The sequence below is a fragment of the Ursus arctos genome, unplaced genomic scaffold (assembly GCF_023065955.2).
Source record: "Ursus arctos isolate Adak ecotype North America unplaced genomic scaffold, UrsArc2.0 scaffold_12, whole genome shotgun sequence".
NCBI classification, from domain to species: domain Eukaryota; kingdom Metazoa; phylum Chordata; class Mammalia; order Carnivora; family Ursidae; genus Ursus; species Ursus arctos.
Genome location: NW_026622786.1, coordinates 55,091,286 through 55,114,467, shown reverse-complemented (window position 1 = coordinate 55,114,467; position 23,182 = coordinate 55,091,286). Strand labels below are relative to the sequence as shown.

The 23,182-nt window shown below is 36.4% G+C and overlaps 1 protein-coding gene across 5 annotated transcripts in view; it reads right to left on the bottom strand.

The window, feature by feature from the left end:
• DOCK7 (dedicator of cytokinesis 7) overlaps nucleotides 1–23,182 on the bottom strand; it is a 202,493-nt gene that overhangs the window by 12,249 nt on the left and 167,062 nt on the right. For 3 of the 5 annotated variants that reach the window (XM_026497942.4, XM_044383797.3, XM_044383798.3), the window contains 11 exons: nucleotides 19,987–20,145; nucleotides 19,083–19,183; nucleotides 17,397–17,589; nucleotides 15,859–16,002; nucleotides 13,180–13,311; nucleotides 11,655–11,669; nucleotides 4,326–4,451; nucleotides 2,705–2,794; nucleotides 2,352–2,588; nucleotides 1,882–2,025; nucleotides 340–446 (listed from right to left, as the gene is read on the bottom strand). In XM_026497942.4, the coding sequence (XP_026353727.2) occupies nucleotides 340–446; nucleotides 1,882–2,025; nucleotides 2,352–2,588; nucleotides 2,705–2,794; nucleotides 4,326–4,451; nucleotides 11,655–11,669; nucleotides 13,180–13,311; nucleotides 15,859–16,002; nucleotides 17,397–17,589; nucleotides 19,083–19,183; nucleotides 19,987–20,145 (1,448 nt within the window). Of the gene's footprint in view, nucleotides 1–339; nucleotides 447–1,881; nucleotides 2,026–2,351; nucleotides 2,589–2,704; nucleotides 2,795–4,325; nucleotides 4,461–11,654; nucleotides 11,670–13,179; nucleotides 13,312–15,858; nucleotides 16,003–17,396; nucleotides 17,590–19,082; nucleotides 19,184–19,986; nucleotides 20,146–23,182 lie in introns of all 5 variants that reach the window. The other 2 variants (XM_044383796.3, XM_026497939.4) reach the window with 1 other exon arrangement.

Below are 23,182 nucleotides of genomic sequence, written 5' to 3'. Positions count from 1 at the left end.
GTTTCATGAGGGAAGGGAAGCAAAAACCTTCACACTGAAGGTTCAAAATAAATAACAACTCTCAGGTTAAATAGTTAAACAGTCTAATAATAGTTTCCTGTTAAAATTTTGAGTCTAGGCTTTTCTAATCTTTAAAATTAAAAATATGGCAATATAGAGTATTAGAGGTGGGGGGATGTGCATACACCCTGAAGGAATAGTGAGTTATACACGAACTGCTCCTCGTTGTGAGCCACTTCCCTAGATTTTCTCTTTTCCATCGTCCCTTAAGACCCTTACACCACCCTGTGGTTTGGACTTTCTCAGTTTGAGGGTCTTTACGCAGGAAGCCTTGAGTACCTTTTAGTAAAATCTTTGAAGCACAGTCGTAGTTTATTATGATGTCTGAAGAGTTTCGGATCACTGGGTATTTCAGATAGAAAAACCTGGGCAACTTCCAAAGGCCCCTGTAAAATAAGAAAATAAAACAAGTGTGTTTTTGCTTCTCTAAAATCAGAGGTAGAATTCACCCAAATGGTTTTTTCCTAGCACTGAGATGGCTACATTTAAGTGTAATGCATATATTTCTATGGCTATATTGAAACTTCTCAGGGCATCTGGGTGGCTCAGTCGGTTAAGCGTCAGACTCTTGATTTTGGTTCAGGTCATCATCTCAGGGGTCATGAGATCGAACCCTGTGTCGGGCTGTGAGCTCAGCAGGAAGTCTGCTTGAGATTCTCTCTCTCTCTCCCTCTGCCTCTCCCCACCCTTGAGTGTACTGTCTCTCTCTCTAAAATAATAAATACATCTTTAAAAACAAAAACCAAAATACAAAAAACCTACTCACAGATTCTGGCCATATATTCTTTACTTCTAATGCCAAATCTATGTGCTTAGGTAGTGTAATTAAATTGATGAGTATTTTTCAATGAAAAAGAGTAGGAATTCAAGGACTATTATATTCATCAATGCATTCTGCCCTGTACTTTTTACAGTCCTTAATTTACCCTAGATGCAATCAGTTGCCAAGCCACTGGTCATTAGATACTTGATTCTGCTAAAATAGCTTCCCTCAGTATTCCAAATGTGTTCTAACACTGCAAATTAAAGACGATCCCTTGTGAGTGTTATATCACTTGGAAGTAAAACCCCCAAATCATGTATGTTTTTAGGGGTAAAGGTATTAAAATATTTATTTCTGCTTTGGTAGGGCACTTTTTGGCTTTGTTCCTTTAACCTAAAATACAGGTAAGATATACAATATAAATTCTTACTTGAAACCTTTCTGGATTTTCCCTTACCCTGGAATATTCCCTAATCATCAGCAAGAGACTCTGAAATGAGCCCATTACAAGGAGATGATGGGATGGCTTCTAATCTGCATATGACAAAGCAACAACGGTATCTTATTATCTTATGTACATATATTGTTGAAATTTTCAAAGTGATCCCACATTACTTATTTCCTCCTCACGACTCACGTGAAGGAGACCTGGAGAAGATGACGTCAGGGGGTGTCTAAGGAAGGGGGCATTCACATGTACAAACGGAGCTCTGAAAATGAGACCTTTCTAGATCACGTTCTTTCAGTACGAGGTTTTAAAGGAAAGGCCATTTTAAGTGAATCAGTTCCCTCTTAATAGAAGGTTTAAGAACAGATAGGTAGAAAAATACAGGGAGTACAGAGGGAAGACATGAAAACCTTAATAACTGCAATTATACTAAAAAAATTGTTTTCAGTCTATCTTCATTTATATTTCGTGTCTTTTGCAAACCACTCCTAACACCTTTCTTTTTCCACTTGATCTGACACTCGTGGCCTTTGTGAAACATAATCTTGAAATCATTCCCAATTCTACTACTTATGACTGAAATCACAGAGTACCAGCAAAAAGCACTCACCTGATTCACTGTTGTGCCTACAGAGCCCTGGAGTACCATCTGAAGCATTTTGGGGTCTGCTGGATCCTGGTGTGTTGCAAATGCCAGCTCCTGGGTCTTTTTCTGCATGTCTTCAATAGCAACTTCAATTGGAGTTAAGATGATCTGGGTGAAATAACATCTATTAGGTCAGTGCACTGATTGAGAACTATTTAATGAGCTTTATATATAATCATTTTAATAAACTGTTTTCTAATTACAGAATTCCAAACTTTGGATCCCTAAATGGGGAGGGGGGGGAATGCCAGCCTTTTAAAGCACAAGCTGCGGGTAAACGAGGGATTTAGAAAAGCGGCCGAAGTTAATGGCTCAGAACCGGGTAAAGCGCTCGTACGCCGCCATGCGCGGGGCGGCACATATGCTACCTCCGCACCGTTCTCCCACGGCTCCAGCGTCCGTTCCACTCACCCTATTCCCGCGTGTGGACTTACCTCCTCCTTGTGAGTGACATTGACCCTTGTCTTAATATAAGGAAAGGCATGAGAAGTCGTCAGAATCGTCTTCCGTTTGAACTGCTCGTGAAGGTCCCCGTGGGCACGGCCGTCTAAAGTGAAGGGTGTACAGTACATGAAACGGCGAAGATTATAGTTTTTGTCAAAATAGGTGATTCTGTCCTTCATTTCATATGTGTCAAAGTATGGCTCCACATAGGTAATCTGGATATACGCCTGGGGAAACAAAAAGGCCTTCATTTTCTCCCTGTTAAATCATCACGTAGTCCTTCTCCCACAAAATCGCGGTCTCAGAGCCACACCTGCGCGGCCCGCGGTCCCACCCCCCATACCTTGTTAGGATCTAATTTACACTTGTCTACAGGATTAGAGTCCTTGATCACTTCAACCACATCCTCTCCAAATCTTTCTCCGTAAAATCCCTATAATAAAAGAAAAAGAAACCTTTTACATGAAGAGCAGAGAAGTTAGTGGAGAGCAGAGAAGGTCTCTGAAGGAGACTTCTGAGCAAAATTAAGCCTTTGGTGGTTCACGTACAACCACCTGAATAATTACAATATAATTATTTAGGTTCACAAAAATTATATTAGCCTATTTATTTGATATTATTCCCATCTACTCAGTTTAACACAAAATACAACATTTTTTTCCAATAAAAGTACAGGATTCCATAAGAGGGCCTCAAGAAAAATAAAAAGGGAACAGAAAGTGACAAAAGAAACTCAGGATCTTTGATGTACAGGATCTTACTTTTCTTGAGTTTGATGTGGCCTGATTTCTTGCAGACATGGGTCAGTGAATCAACACTCATTTTTATGACTGATTTAATATTCCAGAATTTTCAAATAAAAGCACTGATCTGCTGAAAGTTTTATACTGGTTTAGATTTTGAAAAGGCAACCCAGTCAAGAATGTAGTGACTTTTTCCATGTAACACAGAGCAGCAGCACGGGCAACAGATGGAGCTATTCGATGGGAAAAATTACAACCGAATCTTCAAAGAAGAACCCCTATTCTTCTCTCAAAGAAAATTTTTATGATTGAGTAAATTTGGAAAATACTGTCTCAATATTTCCCAAGACTTACTTATTAGCTCTTGAAAAATAAGAACTCACACTTTAAGCCAATTTATGGAAGGAGAGGCCAGGGATGTCACCAGAAGAATATAATATTCAAGAAATTAATATGAGCTGAGAATTAAAACAAGCCCAGAACACTGCTTCTCAAACTCTTATGTGAATACAAGTCACCCGGGGCTCTTGTTAAAAATGGAGATTTTAATTCAGAATATCTGGGGTAGGGTCTGAGATTCTGTATTTCAATCTCCTAGATGATGTCAGTATTTCCGGTCCATGGGCTGCATTTTGAGTAAAAAGAATGAAGAGAGGTTGGAAAGAGTAACTATAGCAGAAAAGATTGGTAAACCTCAAAAATATGAAAATTAGTCATTCATGGTGAAAATGAAGAAGTTCTAAAGGTGAAGGGGTTCTAAGAAGTGTTTTCAGGGTGTGATTTCAAGCTTTTAATTTCTAAGGGAATCTCACTGGGAAACAGGCCAAAGAGATAAGGCACTTGGGTCAGAAATGTCTTGGAGTTCCAGTTCCACCATTAGTTGCTATTTAACTCCTTATGCTTTTTTCTTCTGCAAAACGTAGATAATACTATACTTTCTCCACAAATCACAGTAATTCTGAAAGATACAGGGGTTTCTAAAATAAGATAAAATGTGTGAAAATAGAGCCCCCAAAAAGGTTAATGTTAATTTACTATTGTCATAAGAGATTTGAAGGATTTGAAAGATTACTGTAGGTATCAAAAAAATCCTTATTCTCTAAAGGAGTAGTCTATATGGCAGGATCTGGCTTATTAAATGATTTGATCTGGATCTGAAAGTCTGTTCATCACAGAGAATACACATTAAAGAGGACATTTATCAACTACCACAGCATTCACCTCCAATCTGTGAGAGATCTCTGCAAGTTTGGTTATTGCAGGCTCCTTGTACACAAATTCCTGTTCATCCAAATCCCCGAACTTGGTGCCATAAAAACCAACACGAAAATAGGTGCCAAACATCCGCTTACCATCCTAGGTGTAGGAAAACGAAGAAACTTCAATACAAAGTTTTTTTGTTTTTCCACATTACGTTTACATTGCTACAGCATAAAATTCTCAAAACATTGCAAAAAGATTTCATTCAAAATCTCAAAATTGTATTGCTTCTCAAATGAAGGTAAAAATGAAGTAAATATTCTTTTTCATTATTTCTAACAAATAACATTCTGCAATGGGGACTTTTATCAAGTGACTAAATCACATATGGTTTACGTTTTTCAGAGTTTGGTCTATGGTTTTAAGTCCCTATACTGTTGAGATAAATTAACTTATTTTCCTTATTTCAAGAAAAGATACTTGGTATAACATGAACTGTGTCTTAATTATTCTGAAATTATAACATACTAAATAAAGTTTAAAAATAACACTAACATTTTTAGTTAGCATTTGCCTTTTTATATCTTTACACATATAAAGAAATGAGATCATAAAAGTTAGGAGCCAAGTATATAGCACCTGGCACAGAGGAGAAAGTCAGCACATGGCAAGACCATCCAGAAGTCTTGAAGCAAGCCATTTACAATGGGTGTCCCTCTGGCAAAGAAATACTCTATGTGGAAGAGTACCAAAAAGTGGAACAGAAAGGGTAAAGTGTTCAAAAGATAAAAAAGAAAAAAATTTGACATGAGTTGGTTGTTTCAAAGTCCCCAAACCACCCTCTGCATACATTAAGCACACATTCAAGTACACAGAACACGAAGACCATCTGAACTCTTCCACAGCACCTCTGAGAACAAATTCCTTCAATGAAGATAAAATACTGGGAAGCTTTCTATGCAATTCTTACAATTTATTTACAAAGATGCTTCAGAAGGGGCTCTTGGGTGGGGCCTTTGGTTAAGCGACTGACGCTTGGTTTAGGCTCAGGTCCCAATCTCCGCGTCATTAAATTAAGCCCCGTGTTGGGCCTGCTTAAGATTCCCGCTCTCCCTCTGCCCCTCCCCACCTCAAATAAATAAATAAATCTTAAAAAAAAACCAACAAGAATCTAAGATGTTTCAAAAGGATTTTGTGGTAGTGCCTATATACACAGCCACACGTAAGTATTTTAAAACCTCTGAATTCTCTTTAAGCCTAATCTGTCTTACACTTACTCTTCCTACATTGAGTTCTTACTCAACGGCTAAAGGCTAAAGAACATGTAAAATAAGTCACAAATGAAACAGATAATTAAGCAAAACAGGAAACTCCGATTGTTAATTTACTAGTTTCAAACCGAAAAAAAAAATTATAGTGACTAAAAATATCCTCACATTTCTAACCAGGAGAAATAACGTTTTGAAGAAAAAAAAGTCTTTGGAGCTAAAAACAGAACAAAACAAAAAATAACAACAACAAAACTTGAGGTTTCTAATCTAAAACAAATTTTCAGTTATTTCAAAATTTAACAGGTATAAAAACTGAGTTCCTATGGCAAATGAAATCTCCCTAGAAAAAAGGGTACTCAATCAAAATTCTGATTAAAACCATTCATAAGCCAATGAAACAATGTAACAGCAAATTGTGACATACTCAAGGAATGAAGGCACTGCATGGAAAATAAAAATGGCATTTGAGAAAATACCTTGTGATTGTTATGTTTCAAAAATGTCATACACATATATACATATACATTTCTACTTTTAGAAACCACAAATATTAAAATTTTGTTATTCTGACTAAACTCCTCTCAGAGGTGTCCAACATAAAACACTATTCCAATCGTCAATATTGTGTGGCCTTTTAAATATTTGAAGACCATGATTAGAAATTGTATCCCTTAGCTGAACTTTCCAGTTCTCAATCATCTTTATATGATAGGAATTACTATCTTGTTTGCATTTTATTAGTTTTTCAATGCCACCTTTCAAAGTGTGGCATCCCAGAAACAGAACACAATACTGCTGATGTGATCTGATCAGCTCAGGGATCAGTGGGCTCAGTGCCTCCGATATGAACTTGAATTTTATTAATGCAGCTTATCACTAGTTACTAAGCACTTAAAGCTCTTTTTATTTACTTTCTCATACTGACATTCAGTTCAAGGAAAAAAATTATTGAGTGCTTATAATGTGTTAGACACTGTTCATCCTCCGTAATATGAAAATAAAAATGAAAAGATTTGGCTCCTCAAGAAAGTAAAGGATATACTCAAATAATTACAATACAAAGAGTTATGTGTTATAATAAAAAGTGGTATCAAGAAAGGAAAGATTAATCCTGCTGGACCCAGGTCACAGAAGAGGTGGACACACAGGGTTCTACAACTCAGAAGAATGGCTAACTGTATGTGGGAAGGAAGGAAAGAACATTTCAGCAGAGAGAGAGAGAAAGGAAAAAAAGAAGATACAAAGCCATGAAACAGAATGTGAGAAAACCATTCATCCATTCACATATTGATTGAGTGCCTACCATATACGTCAGCAAACTCTTCCAGACTTTTGTGATAAATCAGTTGAACAAAAGAGACAAAGAGCATGGTCAGGGTAGGTCTCACCAAAAGGTGACATCTGAGCAAAGAGGTAGAGGAGGTGGAAGAGTTATTCATGTGAATCTCTGGGGAAGAGCACTGCAGGCAGAGGAGCGAGCCAGTGCACAGGTCGCAGGACAGGAGCCTATCCAGTACGTTTGAAGAACAGGAGGGGGGCCGGGAGAGTTGAAGGGGAGTGTGCAGGAGGCAGAATGGAGCAGACAGAGAGGTAGCTCTAAGGAGTTACTGGAATTGAGAATGAATGTGTGTGCACTGGAATGGGGGAGGGAGCAGAAGGAAGGCTAAAAGTTTGAGTAAATTTTCGATTTACAAAAAGCTGTCTAGTGTAAAACCATGGACTCTATCATGTTCACGAACCCATAATCATATAGCTTCTTCCTCAGGAAAAAAACCCATCACTTCATCTTTTTTCCTCTTCAAAGTTTTAGACCACAATGACACTTGTTTTCTACTTTCCTAGAACCTAGCCTCTATTTTTTTTCTAGCATTACCTTTCCTTACTGTCATGAATTTTCTGAATTTCCTATGATTCCCACACTCCAATTTATTCTTCCTTAGCAGTTCGATTTACTGATTCCACTGTGGGTAATGTGACCACATCACAGACGTCTCTCATGGCTGAAATGTCTTATGATGAATGGATCTCAAATCTTTTCTAGTTTTGTTATCTGTATTTAGCAAGAACATTCTGTGGGGCTAGTTGTGTATTTCTACAATGACATCACTACTAAAACTTCTTTTATCCTCACCCAACTGTTTTTTGCTATACTTCCTTCAAGGTTATGGACTTCCAGACAGGCACACCAGTATTTCACACAGTGGTAATCACCCTCCTCTTCTACTGCATCTAGTTCTCTTACGGAACACAAACACCTTTGTGGGTTTGGTTAGTAGTAGATGTCAACTTGGGGACATAACACCTCTTAGATTTCATTAGCCAAACTGTTAAGATTTCAAGTAGCAATAATAATGATGATGATGATGATGTTATAGTAATAACAATAAAAATAATTATCTCCAACATTTTAAAACTACTATGTGCTAGATATTATCCCTTTTACACGCATTATTAATTCTTATCACAACTATGAGATAGGTACCTTTTTTTTTGCCCTCATTTTATAGATGAGGAAAAGTAACTTGTCCAAGGTCACAGTGTTAATCAGTGGTGGGGCTGAGAATTAAATACCACTATATTTGACACCTGAAGTCCAAGTTCTTAATTAAGCTATGGAAATTCCCACACCCTATATACTGATATACCAACATTAGGACATAAGTATGATCTCTGAACCATTTCCACTTCTGATGTTTTTCCTGAGAATTTCCTTGAGTAAGTCTTTTGAGAATTAATGGGTCCCTCCTACCCTATGGTTTGTCTTTCTCTATATTACAACATTGTCTTCTGTACTCTAATATGATAACCAGGTTGGTGGTTCACCTATGAAATACATTCTTCTAAGATACATCCTGCTACATTTCTTATCAGAAGTTCAGTTTCAACCATTCCATGTCCTAGTCCAGGAAAAAGGAATCAAATCTGTTATCATCGACATTGTACATGTTTGCTGCCCATGTCTTTTTCTGAAAAGTAGCATAAAGGGCAGAACACGATCAGCGGTTCAGCAGTCATGGGTCTGTACCAATTATCAGGGAGTCACCAACTACCCAAAAAGTATCTCCGCCTGGAGATAAGAAGATTCTTCCCACCTATTACGTTTTCCTTAACTTTCTTTATATCTGACTTAACATTCCTGAGGTAAAGACTACGCTCTTGGAATTTTTTTTTCATTCCCTTCTTTCAGAGACTCCTCCCCACCTCCATTGTATCACTGTTTGTAATTCTGCTCTACCTTTACTTGCTTAGATGAGTTAATTTATCTCCCTTCGCTTTAGCATGGATTAAAGCATAAAAAATTCAACAGAAACAACTGTACCAGAACTACGGCCAGTATTTCTGAGCACAGAAAAACCAAAATACTGCCTCATATTCATGTCCATCCAGCCCAATGACAACAGTTAAGATAATAGCTTTTTGCATGTTTCAATCTCAAAAGTTAGGGTACCCCACTTTTCTTCAGTGGTCCAACAGGAAGAGTTTAGCTTCACAAAGCTAATAAGCCCACCTTCTCTAGCCTTTCTGGAGATGATAAGATATACCCAATACCAGAGTGATATGCCCTTTGAAGAAATATGTCGTAATCTTTTCAGGGGGGAAAAAAATGGAGAAAGTGTCACATGACTATTACTGATGTCTGGGGATTGGTTATTCTGAAAAATCCAAACGTGTTAATCTATTCTGAAACTGATCACAGTTGGATACATGGATAAATGCTTCTTTTAAAAATGAAACATACACACAAGATATGAAATCAGTATACAAATTTCCATACAGAAATTCAGTATTTCTCTTTTCCTAAAAATACTGTAAAAATGCAATCATAAGAAAGAAATGATTAAAACAACTTCACTTCCTATTATTGTCAGAAAAAGAAATGGGCTTGGGAAAAGAGAAAAATAAAGGTGAACGCTAAACGGCCATTAAGGTACTGAAACTGGCAGAGCAGGGAACAGCCACCATGATCTGTGCCGGGTTCCTGATTTGTTCTTTTGCATGATAAATACTTTACCAAACTGCTAAGTGTCAAGTTTTAAAGTGATCTTTTACACACATGCATACAACACATTCATATACACGCACCCCTCAAAAGCTTTGCCAACTCAAATAATTTGTACCAAATCAAAGAGCATAATGAAATATGAAACACTGCTAATATATAAGCCTAGAAGGGCTTTTCCTGTAAGTCAGATAGTGACTTATCAATTCAAAGAGCCTTTCTATACAACGGATAATTTACCCTTACTAGGTATTAAACCAGTGAGTTCTTTGAGAATACTAGGATATTAGCTAGGAAACACAGCTTTCAGAAAAAATAAAATTACTGAAGTTTTCCCAAAGTCAAAAAGAAAAATATTCACAAGATAGGAACTTACCACAATAGACAATAGTAAAAGTAGGGAGTAGGGTCAGCAACCAGGGGCAAGAGAGAAGAGAAAACAGAAAGCATTTTAATTAGGGAAATTTCAAAACAAATAAGCAGCACATGGTGGCAAACACATTTTTAAAATGCAAGCATCCATTTAAGTTTTACAAGGGAAAAGCAAAAAACAAACGTGCAACAATTTTAGAAGCTACAAAGTTAGAAGTCCAGTGAAAGGCAGTGACAAGAATATAAACAGAAAAATAAAGTCTGTGCGACTTTGACCATGCAATAAACATGATGACAGAATGATATTAATGTCATAACCAGTGAAAATTATACCTTTCAGGGGTCGATTTAGCATCAAGCCAACTAGTAATAAACTGCTCAGAGGTTTCAATATACCTTCTTCCATGCCTACCTTTCAGCTCATTTCATGTGACGAAATCTATAAGGAACTTTTACCGCTCCTAGATTAACCACGGCAAGTCTCTTTCTGTATCTCTTAGCTGAGCCACAAAAATGAGGAATTCTATATTAGATATTAATAAGGTCATACACATTGAATCTGAAGAATTAAGGTAGATGCACAAGTCCTGGCTTCATCTGAGGAAAAGCAAAGGGTAGGGACTAATCCGGGAATGGAAGAAACACAATAGTAACATTTATTCCTAAGGTTTTCTCTCTGGGTCCCCAAATAAGGACCACAATGTGAAACCAGAGAAATGTGACCTCAAAGTGAGAGGCAAAGCAGATAACTTTACAAATATACCTCGCTTAAAATAAACCTGATTTATTAATACCCTGGCTTTACCTCATCAAGATAAATTAGGGCACATTTTCCAGAACTCTTTTCTTTACAGAAAGGTTTACAACAATAGCAGTCAAATCTTTTTGGCTTTTTTCAGGTAAAATTGGACTCATACATTACTTTTCACAGGCCTACCTCCTACATAAAAAGAAGCCTATGTAGTCTTCAACACAAATTCCCAAACTGTCAGTAGAGGAGGTCAAAGTAAATTTCATGTTCTCCCAGTCTCTTTATCCCGCTCACCAACAAAATTTAAATGACAAAGTGAATTTCTTCCCTCAGTAGTACTCATACTCAAGGTGAAGTGACTCAAGATCAAATCAACACATTATTTCATCAATTCCAAGACGCACATGTTTTTTGGCCCACATTTTAATATCCCTGTCGTTAGCATTCATCTTTCAACTGATAGGATGTTGTGATTTAATACGTTTCCTTTTCTTTCTTAAAGGCATATAAAATAATGGTATGTCTTAAAATTGATGGCGTCTTTGATCAGATGAAATACGGTATTTTCTATTTACACCTCTGAGCAATAACACATAAATCGACCTCTGTAAAATGAGGTGAAACAATATGGTTAAAAAAAGAAATCTGTGTGTAAATGTTGATGAAAGAAAATGCTTCAAAGGATAAAAACAAACTAAAGTGGTGACAAAGTGGCTCATTTACCAAAGAATCTCATTAGTGTAACATGAATTTCCATGCACTGCCTACAACCTCATAATAATAAATTGCTTAAAATAACTGACAGTATTTTAACAAAATTTCTTTGGTTAATGAATTCAGTTGATAGCAGATAGCAACAGAATGCCCACAGCTAGCACATGTGGGCAAAGCATTGGCATAAGAAATCCGGTCAAATCAATCTATTAGTGTCTTTAACTAACTAAAACATTACCTACCTCCCAGCCAGTACTCTGTATAATAAAAAGTAAAAAAGGGCAAGTCATAAAAAAAAAAAAACTGTTTTAAAAGAACAAAAAAAGGCCAAAGGAACTGTAGCAGTGTAAGGCACTATATACCATAAATTCTTCTCCGCGAATAGAAGACACCAGGATATTTTAAACACCATATTCTTTCACTTAAGATCTGTGTAATTTCCTAAATTGCTTGTTCAAAACCTAAGTAGTTAAAATTTCACCTTTTAAAAACTTTAGTAAGGGAAATTATAAATTTGGTGAAAAAGAGGCAGCTTTGTGTTCCGTCAATGTGTCTGAATTAGACCTCTAACTAAAGGCAGCTGCGCTTCACTGAACTACCCAGGGTAAACTGGAATAGAAATCTCAATTTTGCTCAAATGCCTAAAATACAAATGGAGGAAAATTTATTGCAAACTACTAGCTCCAGGTGTTCTAGACCTGACATGTCATTGACAGTGTACGTACAACTGATTAAAGTAAGACCTGCCTGTTACCATCATGAATTGTAATAAATCTCTTGCAACTTCAGTGTTTTAGTAGAGAACAATATTGGCTTAATAGTATAGCCTCCCTGTTTTAAGACTATTGAAGTTTTTCAGATTATATCAATTCATCCAGAACAGCTTAGTCCACAGCGAGAAAGAGGAGGTCAAGCTGACAGACAGTATAGCAGGACAAGTAATGAATACAACAGTGGATAATCAATACTCCACGTCCTTCTTAGATGATGGTAGTATCAGATAACAGCACAGGGAGCCTGGGAAGGGAAGGGAAAAGTGGGGAAGGGAGGAGGCTCAACAGGATATTTCAGAGTATTTTAAGAAAGCCAAGAATTTAGTTTCAGGGAAATCAATTGCTAGTAGTCTACTTCACTTTTAAACCAATCCTTATTTTGATTTTAATTTTGGTGATAATGTGTGGATTCCATGAACTATAAACAAGTACTAAAATCATACTGTTATAATTGAATAATCATTCAAGACAACAGTTTTATTCATCGTTTTCACTAAATATTATTTTCATACTAAAAATATATTAAAGGATGATTGAATGGAACATCTAGGAAAAACGGTTGAAGCTGAGTTGAAAACATTAACAATATTAGTTCATTAAACTTCCATATCATTTAATAAAAAACTAACTTAAATAAAAAAACTTTTTTGGCAGCAAAAGAAATCAACTTAAAATCAGATTCACAATTTTAACCCACACTGTGAAACAGGAAAGAACTCACAATTTTAAAAATTTGCCAACTACTGATCATTTTTAAAAAGTGAAGGAAAAAACTATGTAGAAAGTTTATGATGACCATGATCTACTTTAGGTAAATTCATTTGTCGTTAATGAATCTTGCTCTGGCCATGAACCATCATTTTGACATCATTCATCTGCAATCTGATTAAAATGGTCATTTCATCGGCTCTAGTTTGACATCGGTACAAAGCAACACTAATGGTTTCAGACAGTTTTCTCCATTTACACTGATGCTAGAAATTGCAATCATTACCTGATGGACAATTTTGCTGAACGCTTCTTGAAGTTTACCATGAATTGTGGATAGTTTCTTCGCATCCCGATTAGCTTCGTGAATAGGAATAAGTACTTTGTAAACCTCATTTACCGCTTCATACATGCCAGCCTATAAGAATAATGTTATAAGATGTTGTTTTCTCTTACATCAGTATGAAAGTAAAGAATTACAATTTATAAATTCACATAATTTCCACTAAGGCAATACCACTGAAGCTTTCCCAGTAGGACATAAAAACAAACACTACGAATTTTTAATTTTATTAAGCCTTAATAAAAGAATTTTGCACAACGCATATCTCCTCTAGATGGATGGATATGTACGTGTGAGTATATTTAACATACACACAATACATATATGCATATTTAAATTTCTACAAAATTTAGACTGGACATTCCGCTGTCTACGCAGTAACTACTTCACTAGTGTGTATGTGTGAGTACTTCCATACACATATAAACTGTGGCAGAAATTAATTCTGAGGAGGGGGAATAAAAGAAATCCAATTACTACATTGGTCACAGATATCAGATAACCTGTGGCATCCTGGCAAACTAAAATTATTTGCATTTCTAAAATATTAAATTGGCACAGGAAATCTTATTGAAAATATCCTGTGGGGAAAAAAATCAGTGATCTTTCACCAAATTAAAGAAGGTTCTGAGCTACCAGACTTTATTCCCCTAGGGGCCAGTAGCCGGCCAAGGGTTGCTCTGCTTATAATCAGAGTGAGGGACAACATGTGTTTGTACTGTTATTCCGTTTTCTTGTCTTTAATAACAGGTTGGTGGCTGTCGTGAAGAAAGAAAGAGATGTTTTCCAAAAGCCGCTGAGTTCCTATTACCTCACAAATCAGCAAACATATTTTCCCAAGGAAATAAATATAGTTCTTAAATTTTCTAGTAAAAGTTCACAGGAGTTTAAGCAATCAACTAACTATAACAGTGAAACAGATATACTGTAACTAAAATGCCCCAGTAATTATTGTAATTAAGATTAGACAGATGAGGGGGCGCCTGGGTGGCTCAGTGAGTTAAGCGCCAGCCTTTGGCTCAGGTCATGATCCCAGGGTCCCAGGATTGAAGCCCACATCAGCAGACAGCCTGCTTTTCCCTCTGCCCCTCACACTGTTCGGGATCTCTCTCTCTTTCTCACTCTTTCTAATAAATAAAAACTCCTAAAAAATTAGAAAAAAAGGATTAAATAGATTAGTTGAAAAACAGTGAATTTCATAATTATACGCTATTACAAAAGAACTTCCCTAATACAGGCCACTGTATTACTGTGAATTATTAAAATTACATATACACACAGAGTGTATATTTATTAAAAAATTCCATTAATAGCAAAAAAACACTTCCCCACTGCTAGCTCAGACCACTTAAAATGAAACTCAAGGAGCAGGGATCCAGGGGAGTTATCAGGACAGTTGAGGTCCTCAGACAGGAAATTTTAAAATGGTCAATCACCAAACATTCTTAGAGTCTCACAATAATTATATTTAAATAAGCTGGTTCTAAGTGGGAATAATGATGAAGAGGATGGTAATGGCAAACACTAATACTTACTTGGAGCCAGGCACGGTGATAAGCATTTTACATACATTAACTCATTTACTCTTAACAGCATTCCTATGCAATTCCTACTATTACTAGGTGCATTTAATGGACAAGAAAAGTGAAGCACTGACAGGTTGAGTAATTTGTGACTGAAGTGACTGAACTACTAGGGCAGCAGAGCCAGGATATGAATTCTGGCTGTATGCCTTCTAAACAGATGCCCTTAACCAACCCACTGCAAGGTAGGGTTAAGGCCAGGGGAATATCCAACTCCCTACAGCAGTGTAATGGTGGAGAAGTGCAACACTGCACATTATGTTAAGCTTCCCCCTTACCCTAACATGCACTTCACAGTTTCTGAAACCTTGGCGCTGGGACACTAAATACCAAACAGAAATGTCAGAGAAAGGAGATGTCCCTATTACCATAGTTTGAGAAAGTAAGCAGGGCTAGCTATCTTTCCCTTCTCCAATAATCATCCCATCTTGGATCAGTAAGACTGCTTCAATTCTTCACATACAGATAGGGAGGGACAAGGACTGGGGTTATAACATGGTACAGGTCAGGGAAGGGATCGAGGACATAGTTCATAAAGCTCCTGGTAAGTAAGCTCCAGGTCTCTAACACCTTCCTAATAGGGCTCACTGTGCAACCAATGAGATGAGGGGCCATAATTTTCCTGAGCACCAGGGTAATGTCCAAAGCACTCAAAGGAAGATTCTCCCTTTCATCCAATAGACCAGCTCTATAGCTAGAGCCACATTAGTCTAGGTTTTCTGTTTTGGTCTGTTTTTCAATTTTAAGGTTTTAGAAAATGGTGGTAAAAGTTTTATAAACCAAGAAAATCTGTGATAGATTAAGTGATGGTTCATAAGTAAGCAAATGAAAAATACTGGAGGAAATGACAGATTATTAAGACAAAAAGGAGTTAAGCAGTGATGAATCTACAGAGAAAATTTGTTCCTAGACAGTTTTTAAGGTGCTTGGAGAAAACTATCATAAAGGAAAAGCAGGGGCCCAGGCAGAGAGAATATACATATCACGAATAATTCAGAGGTACGTATCTGAGGAAAGAGAACGAACAGGAGTCATCTACCATAGAGAAAGAAGCAGCTGCTTGTTCCAGTAATCCCACGAGTCCTGACTCAGTAAAGTACTTTCCAGAGCAGATACCTTCTTCATCTGGAGATACCACATCATCTGAGACTGCAGATTCTTCTAAAACATTAGATGAAATATTCTGGGGAAGAAAATTGAAACGGCTTTTGAAATGGAATTAATTTCTTAGCATGAAAGATGTTTATGAGGAAGTAACTGAAGATGAAATATTAATACCAGCTTGGGTGAAAAAAAAGGTGGGGGGCAGTCAACTCAAAGATAAAACACAAATCTCCAAAATCTTTCTGTATGCTGAGGAGGACAATAAATGGTAACACTATAGTAACTTTTCCATTAATAAAAAATTAAGAAAAATTATGGGCTAAGGAAAACAGTGATACGATAAAGGACATCTCAGAAGACTTTAAACAGTATTTTTAACTTAAATGATCTTATCAAAGCTCCCCACAGGGAAAATTAAGGTGGGCTATGGCTTGGCTTGCCTAACATACATTGAGTTAATGAACAAACTCAGGTATAATAAAAGCCAATGTGATTGGGATTATCCATTATTTCTAAAGAAGAAATAACATATACTACCTGAAATACTTTAACCTAAACACTCACAGCAAATATACACTCATTTGACATTTTTTTGAAGTAGGTCTAAGGCCTTTTCTTTGGGTACAGGTCTCCTAATCAGTTTTTCATCGAATCTCTCTTGAGTAAATACCCGTTATACAACCTTCATTTAAGATTTCCAGTTCTTTTCTTTAGAGGAAAAACCTGAACTTAAAAGCCTATCCAATAATTCTAGATTTCTAGGAGCTTTCCCCCCTAATCTTTTGTAGTTGGTCCAAAATTAATTCAAAAGCAATTGTTTTGGAGACTCACCTTTATCAAGTCTTCGCAAAACATTTAACTTAGCTTTCAAAGAAAAAATGACTGGCTCTCTTTCCGCATTCAGATTTCACCAGAGGACATAACATTTAACATTTAATTAAGTTTTGTAATTTCCCAAATCTGGCATTAACAGGTTTTGAAGAAAAGCAAAGCATAACTAACTCCTGGCAAGCAAAGAAATCGACTAGTGGGTGAGAGGTATGGATTCCTACGAGGGAGTAAACTATCAAATCTGAGCCATGGTTATCAGCCTATTTTATACAGAGAATGGAGAATGCTGGGTTATCTGATGTTTTAAGTAAAAGCCAATTGAGAGTTTCTACTGTATTACGGTTCTCCGTATTTCACATGTATTTCATAGATGCTATGAAGTCCCCAGCAGTATAGGCAAAGAGAAGAACTATGCTGAGCACTGGTATTTGGGGTAAAAAGAAAAATGGGGGGGGGGGGAATCAGCAAGTACTCTTTACCAATGTATTCAAGACAGTGATAGTGAAATGTTAACTTATCTTGTGAAGCATTAGCTTTAGTGTTTTTGCTTTCCTTACAAGCTGAGTGAATCTTAACACCAGTGAGAAAAGGTAAACTAAAAAGGACATACCTTGATGTAACGTAAACCTGGCAGATTCCTACCTGAAATGTCACACATCCTACAGGAAGATATTTGCGGTCCTCCAGCATGCTCAAATATTCAGCAACAAGTGCTGCTGAGTGGACCAGGCACTGGGCGGCTTCGGCATGGTTGCTGCGTTCCGAGTGTTTGCCCGCCATGTTCTGCAACCAGGTCAGTCGCAGATCTGGAGAGGTCTGGTAGCCCTTGGCAATTCTAATTGGAAAAGAAATTTTTTTCAATGAGCATTTGCTTCCCAAGCTGGAAGGAGATTGGACTGCTCATTCAGTATTTACCTAGACAGGTTACTGTTATTGAATACAACCTATTAAGACAAGTGTTTGAATGGTATGAAAATGTCTTTGAATACGCTTAAAGAAGTAAACTGTTGGGCCAATGGAATGGTTGATAGTTTTTTTGTAGGGGGACTAAAAAAAAAATGCCATCAGTAAGGGAAAACTATGGGAATTTATGTGTTTGTTATGGGAATATAAAGAAGTTTTATAGTCAAGAAAAAAAGATTTATTAGTCTCATTGCATCACATATATTTTAAAGAAATACTTGTTTTGTGTCTTTAAAGAACTCCAAAACTATAAAAAGAGAGGGTCACAGGGCAAAGAAAAAGTCTCAAGTTTCACCTGCATCTTTCAAGATGTAATAGGAATTACAAATTTCTCAAAACGTGCTCTTAGAAATATTACATTATAGGCACAGCCATATTTAAAATCAGGAAACATTAAGTTTCCTTGGTAAACAGGAAACATTAGGAAAACAGGAAACAGGTAAAATGAGGAAACATTGTTTCCTATGGTAAAACAATATGCTGTATTTTCTTCCTAAAGGACTGACTTCTACTTTTAAAATATGGGTCTTAGGCCTCTACATGAAGTCTAGGGGACGGGATACTAAGGTGTAAATATGTGTTATGATTATTTCTGAAAAGCAGTGTGGAAAAAGTGCATTTTGACTTTTTAATCTACAATAGAAAATGACGTAATTCTGGTATGTTTATTTTTTTATCTAATGTTTTCTGTATGTTTTACCAACTTATTTTTTTTAAGCTTTTATTTAAATTCCAGTTGGCTAACATACAGTGTAATATTAGATTGAAGCGTACAATTTAGTGACTCAACACTTCCATACGACACCTGGTGCTCATCACGACAAATGCACTCTCTTAATCCCCATCACCTATTTAACCTATTCCCCTGCCCCCCTCCTCTCTGGTAACCATCAGTTCTCTATAGTTAAGGGTCTGTTTCTTGGTTTGTCTCTCTTCCTCTTTTTCCCCTTTGCCTGTTTGTTTTGTTTCTTAAATTCCACATATGAGTGAAATCATATGGTATTTATCTTTCTCTGACTGGCTTATTTCACTCAGCATTATACCCTCTAGCTCCCTCCACGTTGTTGCAAATGGCAAGATTTCATTCTTTTTGATGGCTGAATGATATTCCATTACATACACATACACCACATCTTCTTTATCCATTCATCAGTTGATGGACATCTGGGCTGCTTCCATGACCTGGCTATTGTAGATCATGCTGCTATAAACACTGGGCTGCATGCACCCCTCTGAACTGGTATTTTTGTATCCTTTGGGTAAATACCTAGCTGTGCCATTGCTGGATCATAGGGTAGTTCTATTTTTAACTTTTACCAATTTAAACCTGTTAGACAAGGTATAAACGAATCAAGCAGATGATACCTGTACATTAGATCAATCAACATTTCCGGATCCTCCTGGTGTTCCTTCATTTTAACGGTATCAGAAAGGATCATATGGAGATTGAAAACCAAATCTTGAACCTGCAGCAGAGAATTTTATTTAAAAAAATTCTTTAATTATCATTCATTCACAATCACTAAATTAGTTTGGAAGATATTTCAGATAAGCATCTGAAGATTGCAAAACAAAATGATAGTGATACAGTTTTAAAGGATATGGGTATGCTGGGGTATGGTGAGTGAAGGGTAGTAAATTTTATACTAATTCCTCAGCAGGCTGGTTTTTTTTTTTTTTCAGTTCTCTCACCTGGAAACAAATAGAACTCGAAGTGGAAATAAAATACAGGGATGTAGAGCATATAAGAAGAGAATACAAAAGGAAATTCTCTCCTATGTTTCTCTGTTTCTGATTCTCCCAAAGGTAGTTTGTAAAGACTTCACTTTTTAAGGCGAATTACTTACTGTTTCATTAATAAGTGGGAATAATATTTCATCATAAAACTTATTTGTTTATACTGCCTAGGTCTACTATTTGTTCTATTTGTTACAAATTCACAGAATTACATACCAAAGATATTAAATTCCAAAAAGGAAGCATGGCTTACTGCAACAAAATGATTCACCCATCTATGGCATATGATCTATGGATTGAAAGAAAAATATAGGTTCCCCAGTAAGGGGTCGAGCCCCCGGGATCGAGCCCCACATCGGGCTCCCTGCTCTGCTGGGAGCCTGCTTCTCCCTCTCCCGCTCCCCCTGCTTGTGTTTCTCTCTCTCGCTGGCTGGTCAAATAAATAAAATCTTAAAAAAAAATTTTTTTTTTTTGGAAAGTACCTATTTATAATCCTATTTCAATTAATGATCTAGAAAGTCACATTTCTGACCTGATCAGGAAATGTTGTTTCCCTCAATTCCAGATCTTCTTCAGCATATGTCAATATAGTCTTTAGAGAACGTCTTAAGAATTCCTCATTAAAATTTTGAGATGTGCCCACCAAGGATGACAGTGACATGGTCACCTGCATTTTAACCCTAGCAAAGTTCTGTAAGAGAAATTGTCAGGTCAGCATTTAATATAGAAAAACTTAAAAGAAAAAAGTCTACTTTTTGTAGTTGCTAAATGAAAAGGTTAAAAAAAAAAACCAAAACATTCCAATCAAGACATTTTTTAAAAAGTAATGAAATATGCATATTAAAATCAAATTATTTAAAAACCTTATAATAAGAGCTAACATTAAGAATTTTGCTAAGAATAATATGCTACAAAACAGAGTAAAAAAAAAAAAAGCCATGTATTAGAATTGAATTAGAAGTTGTGCCTAGGACTTTACATTAATCTGCTTTGAGGTATACATTATTAATAATAACACCATGTTTACACGTGAGGTTACAGAGCTTGACCAATATCACGAAATTCTCAAGTGGTAGATGTCGTCTTTAAACTCCAGCCCATTTCATTAGGTCCATGACCATGATGATGAAAGTAATTTATCACACATCATGCATCAAGTAACTTAAAGCAGAATCTTTGGAGTGATGCTTAAAAGTAGTTTACATTCTTCCTTTTTCAGTGTAAATTCATTTCTGTCCCACCATTTCCCACTATGAAACCACTTTTAAGAGGTTAATCAGGGAAAACCTAGTAAATGCCAAATCCAAGATACTTTCTGATCAATATTCTACCTGACATTTCTGTATATTTAAATGTATTGATTACTTTTTTCCTTGAAAATTTCCCTCCTTACCTTCAGTGGTACCATTTTATCCTGATATTCCTAAACATATCCCCTCCTTTTTGGTTGCCCTTCTTAAATACCAGTGTTCCCAAAGATTCTGTCAAGAAACCTCTTAACTTGTCATTCTGAACAGCCTCATCCATTTCTTTGCCGTCAGTTAGTACAGATAGAATATGTCTAGGTTTTCAGCTCGTATTTCTCTCCAGAGAGCCAGGCCATCGTATTTTACTAGATGGCTCCATCTGGATCTCACAGGCACTCCAATTTTAACATTTCTAATATACCTTCTTTTCCTATTGATTAAACAAATGATACTACTATTCTTGTGGTTATTCAGGACAAAAAAAAAAAAAAAATCTAGGAGTCATCTCTCTGTCACTCTCCCCTCTCCTTAGCCAATACCATAGATCCAGTCCACACCACCCCCAATCTGTTCCAGTCTGGTCTTTCCCCATTCCCAAGGTGACTGTTATAGTTTACACCCTTACCACATCTTACTTGGATTACTGTATTAACTTCTTAATTGATCTAATGGCCTTTTTTCTCATAACCCAAGTTTCTTTCCCACATAGTATCAGGGATATTTGTGTAAATTTTGCAAGTCTGAACACGTCACTCCTCTCCTTAAAATATTCCAGTGGCTGACCACAGTCCTGAAGATGAAATTCAAGTATTTGACTCAGTAAATATATCAAACTATATAGTGGGAATTGAAAGGACAGAACTAAAACAAGTATCTGTCCTAGGATAGCTTAGTCCAGGCCTTCTCAGTTACAACTTTCTCTCTTCCTATTCTCTCTCCAGCCAGAACCATCACGAAGTGCTAAAAGAGTATCTTTCTCTGTTTGCCTGTTTCCTTCTCTTGTCTCCATGCCTTTTTAATTATGCATGTGCCATTTTCTTCACCTACAGAGTGCTATCCACCTATTTATCATTCTGATCGGGCAATTCTTCGTCCTTAGTTCAAGCATCTCCTCTTTCTGAAAACCCATGTCTGGGAGCATAAATCATTTTTCTCTGTGCTTACATAGTGCCCTGTGCTTATCCCTCATTATATAAACAACAGCAAACACTCAGCATTTGCTCAGTGCCAGTTATTGTTTTAAGTGTTTAACTTAATATGAATTTATAGTTCCTCACCACAGAAAGGGTACTTCTTGCTACTACTAGGATGAACATCAGCTGTTCATAGATGAGCACTGTTCATTTCTTCTCCCACTAGATGTTAAGTTACTTAAAAAAAAAAAAAAAAGGACTGTCCTTTTATCTATGTGTACCCCATACCTACTACAATACCTAGAACACAATTCAATACTTTGTTCTAATATCTGTCGAATACATAAACTATGTAAATCACTGCCAGTTTTAAACTACCTATTCCTTATTAGAGGTACTACCTGACACTAAGAGGACAAATTGCCTATTCTTATGCTATTATAAAAAGCTTTCCTAAAACAACAGAAGATGTATCAGGAAGACTCCAAGTGTGGTCAAATTTTAGGGACTTTATTTCAAAAGCTAAACAAGATCAATAAAGTAATTGGATTCTTCTGTTCTTGATTAAGAAACAAGGAGTTGGTGTCCAGTTAAAAAAGGGACAGTGTGAAATAGCAATTTCCTACTTCTCCTGGATTTTATACAAAAATGAAAAATCGGAAAAAATCCACAAACTTTATTTTCAGCAAATGAGGAGTGTGATATAATCCATACATTAAAAAATGCAGAAGGGTTGCGAAGACAGGCTAAGATAGGATGTAGTTTCAAAAGAAGGAGAAGAAAGTAAATAGTGAGGTATGCTAGGCACAGATTTCAGAAATAATGTGGAAAAAATATTTCTTTTAAATAAGAGACTCACTTTGAAGTCATAAACCTATTTGTCTTGAAAACAAAATGAGCTAAAAATCTGGAAAGACTGGATAGAAATGGATTGACCAGAAACTTCAGGAAGTTAGGCAAGATGTGTTTACAATACTAAAATCCCATGAGAAACACATTCCTGAAGGAACTTCCTACAAATACCTGGGCCAAGACAATCCAACTCCTTCTACATGAGTAATAAAAAAGGGAAGATTAGTGAAACTAACCAGAAGAAAAACACTTTATAGAAAAATGTTATCATGAAACAGATGAACATTCTAATGAAATATTTTGCCTTAAATTATAAAAAATGTATGAGCTTTAGAAAGGAAAACAAGGCAGAAATAAACTCATGGAAAGAACACAAGTCAGAAAGAGAGGTCATAAAATAGGAGCTTACATGTGAGCTGATACTACTTAAAAAGAAATAGAAAACAAAGATAAAATTGGTAAAAGAAAGAAAGGATGTCATGGAGACCACATAAGG